Source organism: Podarcis muralis, chromosome 11 (assembly GCF_964188315.1).
Source record: "Podarcis muralis chromosome 11, rPodMur119.hap1.1, whole genome shotgun sequence".
NCBI classification, from domain to species: domain Eukaryota; kingdom Metazoa; phylum Chordata; class Lepidosauria; order Squamata; family Lacertidae; genus Podarcis; species Podarcis muralis.
In genome coordinates this window covers 858,959-875,523 of record NC_135665.1, presented here as the reverse complement: position 1 = coordinate 875,523, position 16,565 = coordinate 858,959, and the positions used below count along the sequence as shown (strand labels likewise).

Sequence of the window (16,565 nt, the reverse complement as noted above, 5' to 3'; positions counted from 1 at the left end):
CTAGTTCTAGGAGGAGGAAGGGGCTCTCCCAGGCTTTCAAGTGGCTGTACTGTTTCTACTACTTCTGACTCCTCTCTCTGTTCAGGACTAGTGCATCTGCTAGCTTGCTCCTGTTCCTCACCCTCCATTATTTCCCAGCTCTTTGCTTCTTCTTCTGAGGTGTGCCACCACCACGAACCTGGGCCCATGCTATCTTCATCTGTCTCCTGCCTGGAAGCCTCCAGGGATGGCAGTCTCCACCACTCCTCATCTGCCTAGTCCCTGACACAACAAGATGGAAGGCTTTCGTTCTTTAAAATAAAACTGCAGATAAAAATGTTAAAGGTTTTTCCCAGTCTGAAGCATTTCACACCTTTTGATTCTTTTCTATGTGTAGTCAAATTCAGTAAGTTGAAGGATAGAACAACCGGGAAATTCTGCAGTTGTGCAATTGCAAAAATGTCTTTGTATTGTGGCAGTTGAGTAAAAGCCACTGCAGAAAATGTAAGTGATTGTAGAAACTCAACTGTTGGGACCTTTCAGATGCTTCAGTGCTCTCCCTCTAGCATGTCCAGGTATATGCTTAGCTAAACAAATCTAATTCCAGTTGCTAGGATAAATGAAAGGTGATGACTATTATGGGGCATCTTACTGGTCACAGGTATAGAATAAATGTGGGACGAGATGCACTTTTGTCTACTCCAGTAATGCAATTAATATTTTCATGCTCTTTTGTCAAAAGTGTAGTGTAGTGTAGTGTAGTGTAGTGGTTAAGAGTGGTGGACTCATAATCTGGTGAACTGGGTTCGATTCCCCGCTCCTCCACATGCAACTGCTGGGTGACCTTGGGCCAGTCACACTTCTCTGAAATCTCTCAGCCCCACTCACCTCACAGAGTGTTTGTTGTGGGGGAGGAAGGGAAAGGAGATTGTTAGCCGCTTTGAGCCTCCTTAGGGTAGTGATAAAGCAGGATATCAAATCCAAACTCTTCTTCTTCTTCTCCTCCAATAATCACTGCCATCAGACTGAAGAATTCCAGGTTGTACTACAAGGTTATCCTGCTTTTTGTACCAGAATCATGCACATTCTGTGTTTATAGAGTAAGGAATCATGGGGAGAAGAACACAGATAAGTGTTTTAAGAATGACTGGCACATGCAGATTTTATTTTTGAGTTTTCATGATCTTATCAGATCTTATGAATAATGAGATCACAGTGTATAAATAGCAATTGTTCTTCAATATGTGATGAAAGTTACCGATCAAGATAAAGACAAATTAATCTTGTTAAAGAGCCCATTTTAGTTTTCTGTTTTACAATTCATGTTCTTAAGGGACTTCTGATCACCTGTGATTATTCCTCAGGAGACTCATATCTCTGGTTATTATATAGTAAAATGTGTTTCACTGTACATGCAAGATTAAATTGTCTTAATTATTTTTAACTGTTTTTAACTGACAACTTATTTGTGGTCAAAGTCAGGTCTCTTTGTTGGATGTGCCTGAGAGGAGAGGAGTGAAGGAGAGCAGGGGGCCCCAGTCACAGTGGTTCAAGGTAGGGGGAGGTATGGCATGGAGGGGCAGGCCAAGTAAGGGGCACACAACACAGGCAGTTGGTGACTGTGCCGTGTGCCAGCCCCTTCTCCAACCTGGGGAATTGCAGTTGTCCTATCGGCCAGCCCTCAGGTCTGTGGCTCCTGTTGCTGAATGCCAGGTCCTTGGCTCAGTCAGGGAGACCACTTGCGCTCTGGACCCTTGCCCTCTTGGCCTATAAAAACCAGCAGGGAGGGGACAGCTGGCTGGGCCAGGGAGATGGTTAATGCCTCTTTACGAGAGGGGGTGGTCCCTGCCTGCTTGAAGGAGGCAGTGGTAAAGCCACTTCTCAAGAGACACTCCCTGGATTCAGAAAATCTCGCAAACTACTGGCCAGTTGCTAGTCTCCCTTTCCTGAGCAAGGTTCTAGAGTGGGTGGTTGCAGACCAGATCCAGGCACTCTTGGAGCAAACTGATTTTCTAGATCCATTTCAATCAGGGTTTAGTCCCGGTTTTGGCACAGAAGCTGCTTTGGTCACCCTGTATGATGCCCTCTGTTGGGAGAAAGACTGGGGAAATGTGTCCCTGTTACTTCTCTGCGACCTTTCAGTGGCTTTTGATACCCTCAACCATGGTATCCAAATTAGGGGTGGGTGACACCGCTTTGCGGTGGTTGCAGTCCTACTTGGATGGTCATTCCCAGAGGGTGTTGCTTGGGGAATATTTTTCAGCCCCGTGGAAGCTTCGATGTGGGGCTCGATTCTCTCCCCTGTCCTGTTTAACATCTACATGAAACTGCTAAGTGAAGGTTTGGAGTACCTTTGTCAGCAATATGCTGATGACACACAGCTCTACTTCTCCTTTACATCCTCAGGTGGAAGTGCTGGGCCATTGTCTTGTCTTGATAATGGACTGGATGAGAGCCAACAAAGTGAAGCTCCTGGATCCTTTGCTGTCACTTGAGGCTCAGGTGGCATCAGTGGCACAGAGTGCCTTCCTTCAGCTTTGGCTGGTGGTCCAGCTATGCCCCTATCTGAACAGGGATAGCCTAACTACTGTCGTCCATGCCCTGGTAACCTCAAGGTTAAATTACTGCAACATTATATGTTGGGCTGCCTCTGAAGATGGTTCAGAAACTTCAGTTAGTGCAGAACTCAGCAGCTCACTGGGACAAGACCATTTGAATGTATTGCACCAATCCTGGTCCGACTGCACTGGCTGCCAATTAGTTTCTGGGCCCAATTCAAAGTGCTGGTTTTGAGGTATAAAGCCTTAAACAGCTCAGGGCCGCAATACTTCAAGGACTGCCTGTCTCCATATGAACCTACCTGGACCCTGAGATCATCCTCTGAGGCCCTTCTTCATGTGCCTCCTCCTTGAGAGGTCCAGAGGGTGGCAACACGAGAACGGGCTTTCTCTGTAGAGGCTCCTTGTTTGTGGAAGGCTCTCCCCAGGGACGTTTGCCAGGCACCTTCATTATACACCTTTAGGTGCCAGGCAAAAACGTTCCTCTTTAACCAGGCCTTTGGCTGATAAACATCTAGGTAAAGGTAAAGGTACCCCTGACCATTAGGTCCAGTCTTGGATGACTCTGGGGTTGCGCGCTCATAGAATCATAGAATCATAGAGTTGGAAGAGACCACAAGGGCCATCGAGTCCAACCCCCTGCCAAGCAGGAAACACCATCAGAACACTCCTGACATATGGTTGTCAAGCCTCTGCTTAAAGACCTCCAAAGAAGGAGACTCCACCACACTCCTTGGCAGCAAATTCCACTGTCGAACAGCTCTTACTGTCAGGAAGTTCTTCCTAATGTTTAGGTGGAATCTTTCTTGTAGTTTGGATCCATTGCTCCGTGTCCGCTTCTCTGGAGCAGCAGAAAACAACCTTTCTCCCTCCTCTATGTGACATCCTTTTATATATTTGAACATGGCTATCATATCACCCCTTAACCTCCTCTTCTCCAGGCTAAACATGCCCAGCTCCCTTAGCCGTTCCTCATAAGGCATCGTTTCCAGGCCTTTCACCATTTTGGTTGCCCTCCTCTGGACACGTTCCAGTTTGTCAGTGTCCTTCTTGAACTGTGGTGCCCAGAACTGGACACAGTACTCCAGGTGAGGTCTGACCAGAGCAGAATACAGTGGCACTATTACTTCCCTTGATCTAGATGCTATACTCCTATTGATGCAGCCCAGAATTGCATTGGCTTTTTTAGCTGCCGCGTCACACTGTTGGCTCATGTCAAGTTTGTGGTCAACCAAGACTCCTAGATCCTTTTCACATGTACTGCTCTCAAGCCAGGTGTCCCCCATCTTGTATTTGTGCCTCTCATTTTTTTTGCCCAAGTGCAATACTTTACATTTCTCCCTGTTAAAATTCATCTTGTTTGTTTTGGCCCAGTTCTCTAATCTGTCAAGGTCGTTTTGAAGTGTGATCCTGTCCTCTGGGGTGTTAGCCACCCCTCCCAGTTTGGTGTCATCTGCAAATTTGATCAGGATGCCCTTGAGTCCATCATCCAAGTCGTTGATAAAGATGTTGAATAAGACCGGGCCCAAGACAGAACCCTGTGGCACCCCACTAGTCACTCTTCTCATCTCGCTCTATAGGCTGAGGGAGCCGGCGTTTGTCTGCAGACAGCTTCCGGGTCATGTGGCCAGCATGACTAAGCCGCTTCTGGCGAACCAGAGCAGTGCACGGAAACGCCGTTTACCTTCCCACCGTAGTGGTACCTATTTATCTGCTTGCATTTTGACGTGCTTTCGAACTTCTAGGTGGGCAGGAGCTGGGACCGAACAACGGGAGCTCACCCCATCACAGGGATTCGAACTGCCGACCTTCTGATCGGCAAGCCCTAGGCTCTGTGGTTTAGACCACAATACCCCTTTAAAGTGTGTGTGTGGGAAGTTATTGGGGTTTTAAAATCATATATTTAGGGCTTTTATATTATATTTTTATGTTGTGAACTGCATCTGGTTGAATGCCTACCAGGTGGCAAGCAAAACCGAACCACCTTAAAATTAGGTTATGGCTTCTACATGTTTGAAGGATTCGCTAGGTATATAGAAACGTATAAGTTTGTCCGTTAAAAGAAAAACATTTTCTTAAAATGGCAGACAAGGAGCTGTGAGCTTCCAGAACGCCTACAATATGTTGAGGTGTTGTTTGGGGAAGAGGTGGGATAAGGAAAGAGAAGGAGGTTGTGCTGCTCAGGCCTGTAAGCCTATAGCAAACGTCCTAGACATAGAGGGTTATGTTTGGTGGGGGATCTTTCAGAGAAGGGGAGGAGGAAATGGCACCTTTTCTGTTTCACAGTATCCAGATCCACACCCACCTGCCACCATTCAGAATTACATAGTTATAAAATACTGAGATCTTGAGTTGGCAGCCAGTCCATCCAACCTCCTAGTAGATTTTGTTTTGTATAGGATTTCTTGAGTCTACTGATACGTTCAGGGACACCCTGCTATTATGTGATACCATCACAGCAAACTTACCGGTAACTGCTGGCCGCCTGATTTCATGACAAAACCATACAATTTTGAACAGTAAGGGTTTTTTGAACAGCTTTGTGGTCACTGCCAGCATTTCCTGTGTGCTGTCTTCCACAACTGTGTGTCATGAGGGATACGACTTGTGCGCACCAGGAACCCTGGTGGATTGTTGTGACATAGCAACTTCCTATTTCTGAGTTTCCAGTTTTGAACAATATTCGCATGACTGGCAAAACATTGTACCAAATATCCATCCTGCTGTTATGGTGCTGGCAGTAATAATCTACACAATTTTCTTTGGGGTTTTTAAAAAATAATTTTTATTGAATGATTTTATGTTACAAAAAACAATACAGCCATACTACCACTAAATATAATTAAGAAATAAAAATTACATACATCGATATTTAGTTTGTTATTTGTTATTTACTGTCTTATTTCCTCCCAAACATTGCATACAGCAACACACATATATGCAGACACCCACACACCCACACCCACACACAAAATGATAATAATGAAAGTAAATATTTTTCTCTCTTTTATTTTCCAAAATTTTTTCTTCAACTTTGACTTCCTGTCAAGTCCCTTTGCATATATTTTATCTTGCATTTGAATGTACACAAAACAATAAACCTTTCTATATAATTTTTCTAATACCTTCTGAAAACATAATAAATCCTTAATTGTTGTCCACCTCCTTTTAGTTCCTTTATCACTCGAATGCTAGCACGGAGTCAAAACTATTATTGTATTTTTGAACATATCTTCTATAACCACCCCATTTTTCGCAAATTTTTGCTTTGAGTTTCCTCTGGGTTTACTAGTCAGTTGAGCCGTCTCCACCAATTCCTGTAATCTACACAATTTTGAGATGTCTGCTACTTTTGTTATCTTGCCTCATGTCTTGCCTTGGTAATGGACTGGATGAGAGTCAATACACTGAAGCTCAATCCAGATAAGACAGAGGCACTGTTAGTGGGTGGTTCCCTAGACCGGATGGCTGGGAGATTACACTCCCTTTGAAGGAGCAGGTTCATAGCTTGGGGCGAGGATCTTGCATCCACTACTGTCACTTGAGGCTGAGGTGGCCTCAGTGGTGTGGAGTGCCTTCTGCCAGCTTTGGCTGGTGGCTCATCTGCCCCTATCTGGACAGGGGTAGCCTGACTTCTGTGGCCTATGCTCTGGTAAGACCTCTGAATATGGCTCAGAAACTTCAGCTGGTGCAAAATTCAATGGCCAGATTGCTCACCAGAGCAAGACGATTTGAGCATTTAACACCAATCCTGGCACAACTGGACTGGTTGCTGATTAGGTTCTGGGTCCAATTCAAAGTGCTGGTGTTGACCTATAAAGCCTTGCACGGCTCAAGACCTCAATGCCTTAAGGATCACCTTTCCCCTTACGAACCGACCTGGACCCCGCGCTTGTCATCTGACGCCCTTCTCTATGTTTTCCTTCCCAGAGAGGTTTGGAGGGTGGCAACAAGAGAACGGGCCTTTTCTATGGTGGCTCCCCAGTTATGGAATGCTCTCCCCAGAGAGGCTTGCCTGGCACCATCATTACATATCTTTTGGCACCAGGCAAAAACATTCCTCCGAATAACTACCAAAGGAACTTCCTGCTTCGAATCTGTTGCTTCCTCTTTGCAGACAGTAGATTCTCTCTCTCTCTCTCTCTCTCTCACACACACACACGGTTTTAAATATTTATGTAAGATACAGAATGAACGGCACATACTTCTGAATAAATAAAGATTGCTCAGAGTCTTTTAAATCCATACTTGATGTAGTATTGTAATCATTTTCTTTCCACCATGGTCTTAGGAATCAACTCCCACCAGCCTCAGCCACCTTGGCCATGGTTGAAGCATTCTAGGGCCATGGTTGAAGTATTCTAGGGGAGGGACACAAATTCCCCACCCATGATCAAAGGGATTGTTTTGCTTCGTAGTCACTAGAGGCTAGACACAGAAATATTGAGAATTCACGCTCTGCTAAACATATCTGCTAAACATTTTTATGGGATTCTTAAATTGGTGGTTTGATTTGACTTCTCCCTCCTTTCTCTTTTCTGCACTTGCTATATAGCCATAGAAGCTCCACTTGATTTATCTTGCTGTGAGTTCATTATGCCTAGTTTAGAGGCCATGAGCATATTTTTATACAAATACATGCAGGTCTCACTATCCAAACACAATGTGTTCTCAGGAAATCATTTGTTAGGCAAACATTTACATAACGAGTCTGCAATTTCTGTGGATTCCTATGGGGAAATTTCTAATGCGTACCTAACCTCAGAATTCTGACCCCGAAAGGATGAAAAAACCAGGGAAAACCATCTGAAACCTTGCAAAAGCTAAACAAAGAAGGAAAAAATGCTCTCTTATTTGTTGAATCCCCCCCCCCCCGGGTTTCTGACAAAGTGGCTGCTGAGAACCAGAAAAACACAAAGAAGTAAGGCTTGTTTACTGTGCTTATTTATTTATAGTACTACATGCTAAACAGTACATGTTTGGAAATCTGAATTTGTTGTCTGTATTTTTGGGTGCTAACTCCTCATGTTTGGATAAGTGAATTTTTGTATGACAAATGTTTGGATAGCAGGACTTGTGTGTATCACGTGTCAAAATACTTAAAGTAAAATAGGACCTAATTTGGGAATAGCTGGTATCTTCTTCCTTTTTATGTCAAAGGCATTCCTCGGCAGAAATAAGACGACACTTTGTGCAGCAGGCCAACCATGGACAGTTGTCTCAGCGAAGTATCAGCAACCCTGGTTTCTCTTCCCTTCAGCTAGTAAGTATGGAGCTTGTGGTGTATTTCTGTGCTCTTTACATGACGTTAGCTCCAGTTAACACAAGGAACAGAGCCTTTGAGTGTGTGGGATGGGCTATAGGAGGGAATTTGGAGTGGAGAAACTGGGCAGGGAAGAGGTTATGCACACAGCCTTCTGCCACTTCTAAGCTCTCCATCTCCCTTTTCCTATAAAACAATGCTGTTAGTATGTTTGCATGTAAATAGGACAGCCCACTCTTCAGAGATGTTGTTTGACCATTGTAAGTGCATCTACCTGACAATGATTTAAAATCAGACCAATAATGTTTAGGATTTTAAAGTATCCTGATGAAATGCATAATTTTATTGGTGTGTCCCCTTATTTTAAGCAATTGAGAATGAATACCATGCTTAACAAGGGAACATATATTTATTTATATACCGTCCCTTATGTAATTATTTCCTGGTGGTGCACAAGAATGAAAGCAAAATATACAAAATATACAATAAAATTAAAAACAATACAAATTAAAAATAGAGCAGTATAACATTAAAGGTAAAGGTACCCCTGCCCGTACGGGCCAGTCTTGCCAGACTCTAGGGTTGTGCGCTCATCTCACTCTATAGGCCGGGAGCCAGCGCTGTCCGCAGACACTTCCAGGTCACGTGGCCAGCGTGACAAGCTGCATCTGGCGAGCCAGCGCAGCACATGGAACGCCGTTTACCTTCCTGCTGGTAAGCGGTCCCTATTTATCTACTTGCACCCGGGGGTGCTTTCGAACTGCTAGGTTGGCAGGCGCTGGGACCGAACGACGGGAGCGCACCCCGCCGCGGGGATTCGAACCGCCGACCATGCGATCGGCAAGTCCTAGGCGCTGAGGTTTTACCCACAGCGCCACCCGCGTCCCATAACATTATCAGTAGCTAAAATGTTTAAAATTGTATGTGGAATACCTGAGGTGGCATTTTCAAACTTGCAGCATGATTTGTTCTGTGGAGCTGTATACAGGAGGTGTAGGAAACTCCTGGCTTGCATGCCATTTTCACCTGCAAATTTGAGCCAAAGGGGGCTTTGCACATACTGCCAATTGGCAGTGCCTACGAAGCTCCTTGTGCAGGGCTTCCAAGAGCGCAATGAGTAGGTGTTTGGGAAGTGCTACAGAAAGTGCTACACTCTGACAGGTGCCAACCATCTGACGTCATTCTGACACCAGATGATTGATTCACTGGTGGATGGTTCTGCCCATGAGTCAACATTGGCCTGGGGCGGGGGGATGGAGATAAAGTTTTTGCAAAACATAACTTCTTATTATTTCTCAAAGTGGTTTACAACAATCTAGAATAAAACATGACTGAATAAAGTAAAATATAAAGTATACATTCAAATCACCATAATTAACAGGAAACTAAAATATTATCTTAAATATTTCAAAATAAAACATTACAAAGGAAGACAACTACAGACTGCACATTTAATGCAGCAAAATTAACAATAAATAATAAACAAATAAATACTGTGTGGCCGGATATTGCTTTTGTTTGTTACTATGTTATATATTTTTGTGTTTTTATATTGCAAAACATACTGATCCTGGGATGAAGGGAGGTATAGACATTTAATAAATAAAAAGAAATAATAAAAATTATCCTACCCCCACTTTAGAGTTATACAGTCCTAAGGTTCTACAGAGTATTACTTTTTCTAGACTGTCCCCATGATGTTTTGAAATAACATGGAATCTTTCAGAATAGCTGCCTATTATAAACTAAACATGACAACCCCTATTATTCAGATATAATCATTCCTTTCTGTTTCATCTAAATGTAAAGGGTATTTTGTCATTGCATAGTTTTGCTGAATACGAGATCTTCAGACTTTTAAAACTACATTTTCTTAAGCTACAGCTTTGGAACGCTATAATAATTGTACGCTTCCTGTCTGTCAAAGCTAACCACCATCATTTTACTCACTTCCTCAATCTGAGAAGTTGTGGTGTTTAACTTGTTCTTTGTGGGTTGTTCGTTGGGAGGGTGTGTGTGTCCATCTTTTGCTCTCAAATGTTTCTGCTAAGAAGCTTGCTAAAACTGTTTGTTTCCTGTATCCGCCATTTTGATTGCTGCTGACTGTACCGTACAGAAAAGGTATGTACCCAATTTGTGTGATCCTTACTTTGCTTTTCACTGGATAAACCATGTTTCTTAAATAGGTTCAGTTCTTCAGCAGCTGCACTGAACTTCTTTTTTTGACAGATTTTCTTTTATAATGAATACTCTTTCAACCCTTTTCTCATATTTTTTATTCTTGCCTCAGAAGTTTGCAAAACTTTCTGGAAGTGACAAGCACACAATTTTAGAGCAGCAAATTATGCACAATTTACATGGATGGAAAGCAAAAACACATGGCACAGCCTGTGTTTATCCACAAGTACATTTAGATTTTGTTTATTAATTTTAAAACTCTTTGCAGCCTAATGTGTGCCTGATATAAATTCCAGAGGGGCCAAAAGTGGATCCAGTATACAAAATCTGACCCTAGAGTATATTTGTTAGTCTTTAACCTCATGGTGTCATAAGGTATCATAGTACATGGTTCTCCTCAAGGAAAATGGGAGTGTTCAGTTATGAACATGTAAGTGCCATTGACTTAAAGAGGATTTAAGCTTGGAGAACCAAGCAATGGATTGCGAAGCAAAAGACTTCTCAGATGGCTTCCTTTGATTATACCAAAACAGTTAAAAGATACATCTAACGTAAACCTTGTGTTCTTGAAAGAAATCATTTGATTGTGAAAAATGTTATATGGTGAAATAATATTTTTGGCTACTGTCCAGTAAATGAATGGGATTTAAGCACCCTAACACAAGTTTGTAGTCTCAACAGTTAACTTATCTAAAGCTGCTTAAGAACCTCAAGTGGCATTGTACTTCTCCACAAGAAGGGTTTGGCAAGAGACAGAATAAGAATGTTTTTTTTCTGTGCACTATTTCTCTTGGTCACATCTCTTGAAGCATCTTTAAAAAAAAAGAACTCACTGAAATGCAAATGCACTTTACTTTTCATTTTATACTAGCAGTTAAGCAAAACTTCAGTGAGATTGAGAAAAGAAAACAAGGACTTGAAAAAACACACCTTAATTATTAAAATATTCAACCCAATAAGTTATTGACAGGACTGTTTAAAAAACTGGTGAGGTGAGCAAGGATGTAGAGAAGGGCTCACTTTTTAATACTATCTCAGGATAGAGAATGAGTTTCCAGTAGCAGGATAGAAAACTGATGCCAATTTCTAGGGTTTAATTTGAACCCAGGCTCACCAGGACTAACTGTGCAAGTCTAACAATGTCTATTCAGAAGAAAGTCTTATTGAATTCAGTGGGGCTTCCTCCCAGGTACGTGGGGATAGGATTGCAGCCATGGCGCTTAAACCAGTTTCCGTATGAAGGCAATTTTGAAGAACATATGAAGTCCTGAAAGTTCCTATGGGCAGAATGCTTGTCCCTCTTCATAACTATAATGAATGTTAACTATAATGTTCACACATCCTTGGATGTTTTTAGTCACTACCCTTTTCTTGGCTAGATTGCACAGTGATATCTAACCCATCAAATAATGTTGCCCTTTGCAGTCTCCCACCATTGGGAGCTATGTGAAAAGTAATGTTTTTAGAAACAACTTGCTTTTCTTCTGACTTACAGTTAAGAATACAGTGGTACCTTGAGTTACAAACTTAATTTGTTCCAGAGGTCTGTTCTTAACCCGAAACTGTGCTTAACCTGAGGTGCGCTTTCGCTAATGGGGCCTCCCGATGCCATCGCGCCACTGGTGCACGATTTCCGTTCTCATCCTGGGGCAAAGTTCGCAACACGGAGCAACTACTTCCAGTTTAGCAGAGTTTGTAACCCGAAGCGTTTGTAACCCGAGATACCACTGTAGCTCCTTCAACCATAGGCCTTTTACCCTCAAAATGTCACCCACTCACTTTTCATTACACCTCCAGATGACATTGCTAAATTACTGCATTCAATATTTTATGTGTTATCCTACTTTTTCAGACTTAACTTTGGGTGGGCTTTTGCTTGTTTTTTTATAAACACAGTTGCTGTGTCATATTGCCTACTTATTGTGGAGAGGCTTTTGAGGATTTTAAGGGCTTCTGTTTCTTTAATCAAAAGCTTCCTGTTTGAAAAGTTTCACTGCTTCCTGTTAATTGCTGGGGAGTTAATATTAATTACCTTGTAATTATCCAGCATCTGGGGATACTGTTATATTGAAGTAGTGCTATTTTTCCATAAAAAGAAAGAAAAGGAAAAATGGTTGAAAGGAAGCAAATAATTAAAGCCAGTGCTTTTTTCCTGGGGGGATGCAGGGATACGTATACCCCTAAACATTTTGTGAATCTAAGCTTCGCCTCATTGAGGGGCAGTATCTCAATATGAGTAGGATAATGAGAGTACCCCTAAACATTTTTTTAAGAGAAAAAGCACTGATTAAAGCCCACCCACCCAAGAAACAGAGGGCTCATCCATGTTTGCCCTACTGCTTTTCTTCAGGAAAACTTGGAGGCACCATTAATTTAATTGGGTTTACCCTAAGTAAAACTTAACTGAATATGAGCCATAGTCATTGGCTGTACTTAAAACATTCCTATATAAAAAAGTTATGAGCTACTTGTTTCTGTTTTGTAACACCTAGCCTCAGTTCTATGATGCTGTAGAACCAGTGGATTTTGAAGGTTTCCTAACAATGCAGCTGAATAACTTGGATTTGGAACTCCTGCAAGAACTTGGTGACTTTCCTGAAGATGATTTGGAGGTAGTCTTTACTCCAAAGGAGCACAGGACCTTGCAGCCATCATTGCCAGAAGAAGGGTATGGAAACAGGGATTACTTTTTTTATATAATTATTTTTATTCAATTTCCAATATAAAATTTAAACATACATTTTCAATATTATCACAAATACAAATTTTGACTTCCTTCGACTCATCCGCAAATCTTCCGTTATCAAATCTTCTATCCGCAATTCTAAATTTAACATTGCCTTTTGTTTTAAATAAACTTACTCCCTTGTTCCCCTTTTTACAGTGTTTCTAATATTATTTCTTCACAAAGCTTCCTGTAAACCCACAAACGTTGTTTGCTCATCACATATGCTTTTCATATAATCCACAAATTTACTCCAGTCCTTGACTGGAAACAGGGATTACTTTTTAAAGAAACTCCCAACAGGTTTGCAGCCCACCAGAGAGATAGTACACTTTCCGAGCTAAGAAGCATCTCCCCTTAACCATCAGATGATGTGTAGAAGTGGGCTGTGAGTACTCAGTGGCTTAGGGAATAGACTATTATTATTACTCTTGTTTGGGGCTTCACCTGGTATTGAAAATATGTTCCAGGGAAACATCTGGAGAAGAAAGGCATGTATTAAATTCTGTGGGCACATTACTGTATTTTTCCATGTGTAACACGCTCCCGTGTATAACATGGCCCCTATTTTTGGGGACTCCAAATTGAGAAAATGGCCCAGAGTTGTTGAGCCGCCAGTTGCACGCCCTATTGCTGCAGCAACAGCCAATCAACCCCAGCCCTTGACACAGCCACCAATAACACGGCATATAGCCGCTGACAGTCTCTGATTTGCAGCAGCTACCAATCCCACGTCCTCCCTATGCACAATCCATGTATAAGACAACCTCAATTTTAAAACATAATTTTTAAAGAAAAAACATTGTTTTATACACGAAAAAGTACGGTAATTGCCACAATGAAACATTTTGTTCCTTCAAGGAAGGCTTTCTGTTCAATGCCGTGTTTCCATAGAGAACCAGCATGGACTGAGTTAAGTGATAGATAGTGGAGGATGGTGGTTTTCAACCAGTGTGCCGTGGCAGCCTGAGGTGCTTTGAATGATGGTCAGGGGTGCTGCGGACAACACAGCCTCTGTCCTTCTTTCCTTCTCTCCCTCCTCGGATGCCCTCTCGCATCTTGGCCTCCAAAGCTGTTCATTGCAGCAGCCCTGGCTACAAGTTCCCCAGGCAAAAGGTGCCTCTGGGGCTGGTCAGGCAGTGCTGGGTGCCAGGAGCTGAGGCGGCTCAGAGCAAGCAAGCAAGCAAGCAAGCAAGCAAGCAAGCAAGCAAGCAAGCAGGGGAGGGAGCCCAGCCAGCCAGTCCGCCAGCCCTTGCTGTTGGGAGTCTGGGCAAGCACTGCATTGGCCTTTCTTGTGCTTGCTGTATGCAAGGCCTGCCTGGGAGCTAAGTGCCTGGTGCTGACGGGGAGCCTTTCCCGCACACAGGCCCAGCACCAGCAGCACCTGCTGCTGCCACTGCCGCCTCCGAAGGTGAGTAAGGTGCTGGCCTCACATTCATCTTTGGCCAGTCTCTGTTGGGCCACTAAGGCTGGGGAGATCCCCTTGGCAGGCCCCTGTGGGGCAGTGTGAGGAGGCACCTCTCTTTGGAGCAGGGGAGGGGCAGGAGACCGGGGAGGGGGGCAGCAGCAGTGAGAGGCTGCCAGCTCTGCAGGCAAAGGGGGACATAACTGGGCTCCTGGGCCCCACAGGGGTGCTGCAGAAAGAATGTAGTTGGTCAAGGGAGGTGTGAACTCAAAAAGGTTGAAAACCTTTGCTTTTGGGGATTCACCTCTCATCCAGCAAAGCTGCAGAGATTGCATTTTGAACTGGAATATCTGTGTAGGATGAAGGGAGAGATGCACTCATGTACTCAGATTTGAATGGATGTATAACTATCAGGATTTGGAGTGATGTATCACCCTTACAAAAAGCAATAAGAGGGAGATTGGTACAGATGCTGCACTCCGCCCCGGCCCCTTCATGAAGCTAACAGCAGTTCCCTCTCCCTGTCTCTGTTACGGTGGAACTTCAGTTTTTGAACTTAATCCATTCCGGAAGAACGTTCAAGTTCTGAAATGTTCAAAAACTCAACACAGAAGCCTCAAAACAATAGGGAAACTCAAAACAGAAGCTGCCTTGGAAGTTCGACTTCCAAGGCGCGTTTGAAAACAGAAGCATTTACTTCCGGGTTTACGGCGTTCGGGTTCCAAAATGTTTGTGAACAGAGACATTCGAAAACCGAGGTTCCACTGTAAAAGCTAGATGTTGTACCTCTCATTCTACCCACTCCTCCTTCAGAATTAGTAGCTATAAAAGAAATGATTTAGATTATTACACTGATCCCAGCCCAACTGCATTGGCTGCCAATTAGTTTCTGGGTCCAGCTCAAAGTGCTGGTTTTGAAATATAAACCCACAGCTCAGGGCTCCCTCTCTCCATGTGAACCTACTCAGACCCTGCAATCATCATGTGAGGCCTTATTTTGTGTGCCTCCTCCACGAGAGGCTTGGCTGGTGACAACACCAGAAAGGGCCTTTTCTGCAGTGGCTCCCCATTTGTGGAATGCGCTTTCCAGGAAGGTTTACCACGCGCCTCCATTACATACCTTTACGCGCAAGGTGAAAATGTTCCTCTTTAACCAGGCCTTTGGCTGACTGACATCAAATGTGTTGGGGGGTTATTGTTTTGGGGTTTTTTATTATGTATTTTGTGTCTTTATCTTGTATTTTTATGCTGTGAACCTCCCTTAGATCTGTGGCTGAAGGACAGTTTCCAAATCTAAATAAATAAATAAATTTTAAAAATAAGGACAGGATCAGACACCTTCTCCTAGAGTGCCACTGCCCTAATCTAAAAACATTTGCTTAAGAGTTACTAATTAAATCTTCCAAAAAATTTATGTGGGGAGGAACCTAGTCACAGCTCACATATTACATAACATATAGGCCCTCAACCTGGATGCGACACTTGAAGTGCCACAGTCAGCGCATAAAAAAATCCCTTCTGGATCAGACCAAAAGTCCATATTCTCTCACAGTGGCCCCCCAGAAGCCCAAGGGGAGTCCACAGGCACGGCATGAGTGCAGCAGCACTCTTCCCACTTCTGAGCCCAGCAACTGGTATCCAGAGGAATATTGCCTCTGACAGCATTTTAAAATTGTTAATAGTCACTGAGAGGGTGGGTTTTCATCAGAACCCAGTGACGATCCCAGCCCCACTTCCCCACTAGTACACACACAGTGGCTGTTCGTCTTCAAAGGCATTATTCCACTGGAGGGAAAGGAAAGGTTCTCCCCTTCCTGTACAACATGGGTCAAACTCCATTGAAAGTCAGGACACAAACCTGACAGCGGTTAGGAATTTACAAGGCCCAACTAAGTCATGTCAGGGGATGTATTTAGCATCATGTCTGGCCCTCAGTCAAGGGCAACTTTCAGTGAGGGAGCCAGGCCCCCTCAAGGTTCTGTGGCGGCTGTGCATGCACGCTGTGGGGCATGCTCGCATCACATGCGGAAGATGGGTGACGCCTGCAGGACACATCAGCATGCCCTGCAGTGTGTGCACCCACTGCGTGACCCCGGCCCCCTCAGTTGTGGAGGCAAGGCAGTGCATGTGCCCTCAGTTTAGACCATTGAATGACTGGCTTATAAAACATGTAAAAAGTGAAGTATAAATACAGTACGAAGCTATCTGTGAAACAATATTGATCAAACATGTCTCTCAGTTAGGACAGGTTTGTTTTAAAAATTAGATATAAGTTTCATTAGTCTTAAGAAAGCAGAATATATATATATATTAACCTACAGCGCCACCCGCCACCCGCGTCATATATATATATATATATATATATATATATATATATATATATATATGCAGGTTTTGGTGTCCTCGGGTGTCTTCCCGTGTAAAAGTTGGGGTGTCTAGGCGACGTTTCGACGAGGT

General features: G+C 43.4%; 1 protein-coding gene and 1 pseudogene across 5 annotated transcripts in view; both read left to right on the top strand.

The window, feature by feature from the left end:
* Positions 1 to 16,565, top strand: part of DOCK8 (dedicator of cytokinesis 8) — a 222,054-nt gene that overhangs the window by 47,393 nt on the left and 158,096 nt on the right. For 4 of the 5 annotated variants that reach the window (XM_077935898.1, XM_077935899.1, XM_077935900.1 and 1 more), the window contains exons 2-3: positions 7,698 to 7,800; positions 12,471 to 12,646. In XM_077935898.1, coding sequence (XP_077792024.1) covers positions 7,698 to 7,800; positions 12,471 to 12,646 — 279 coding nt within the window. Of the gene's footprint in view, positions 1 to 7,697; positions 7,801 to 8,335; positions 9,922 to 12,470; positions 12,647 to 16,565 lie in introns of all 5 variants that reach the window. The other variant, XM_028748429.2, reaches the window with a different exon arrangement.
* On the top strand, positions 2,408 to 6,655 carry LOC144329176 (uncharacterized; annotated as a pseudogene).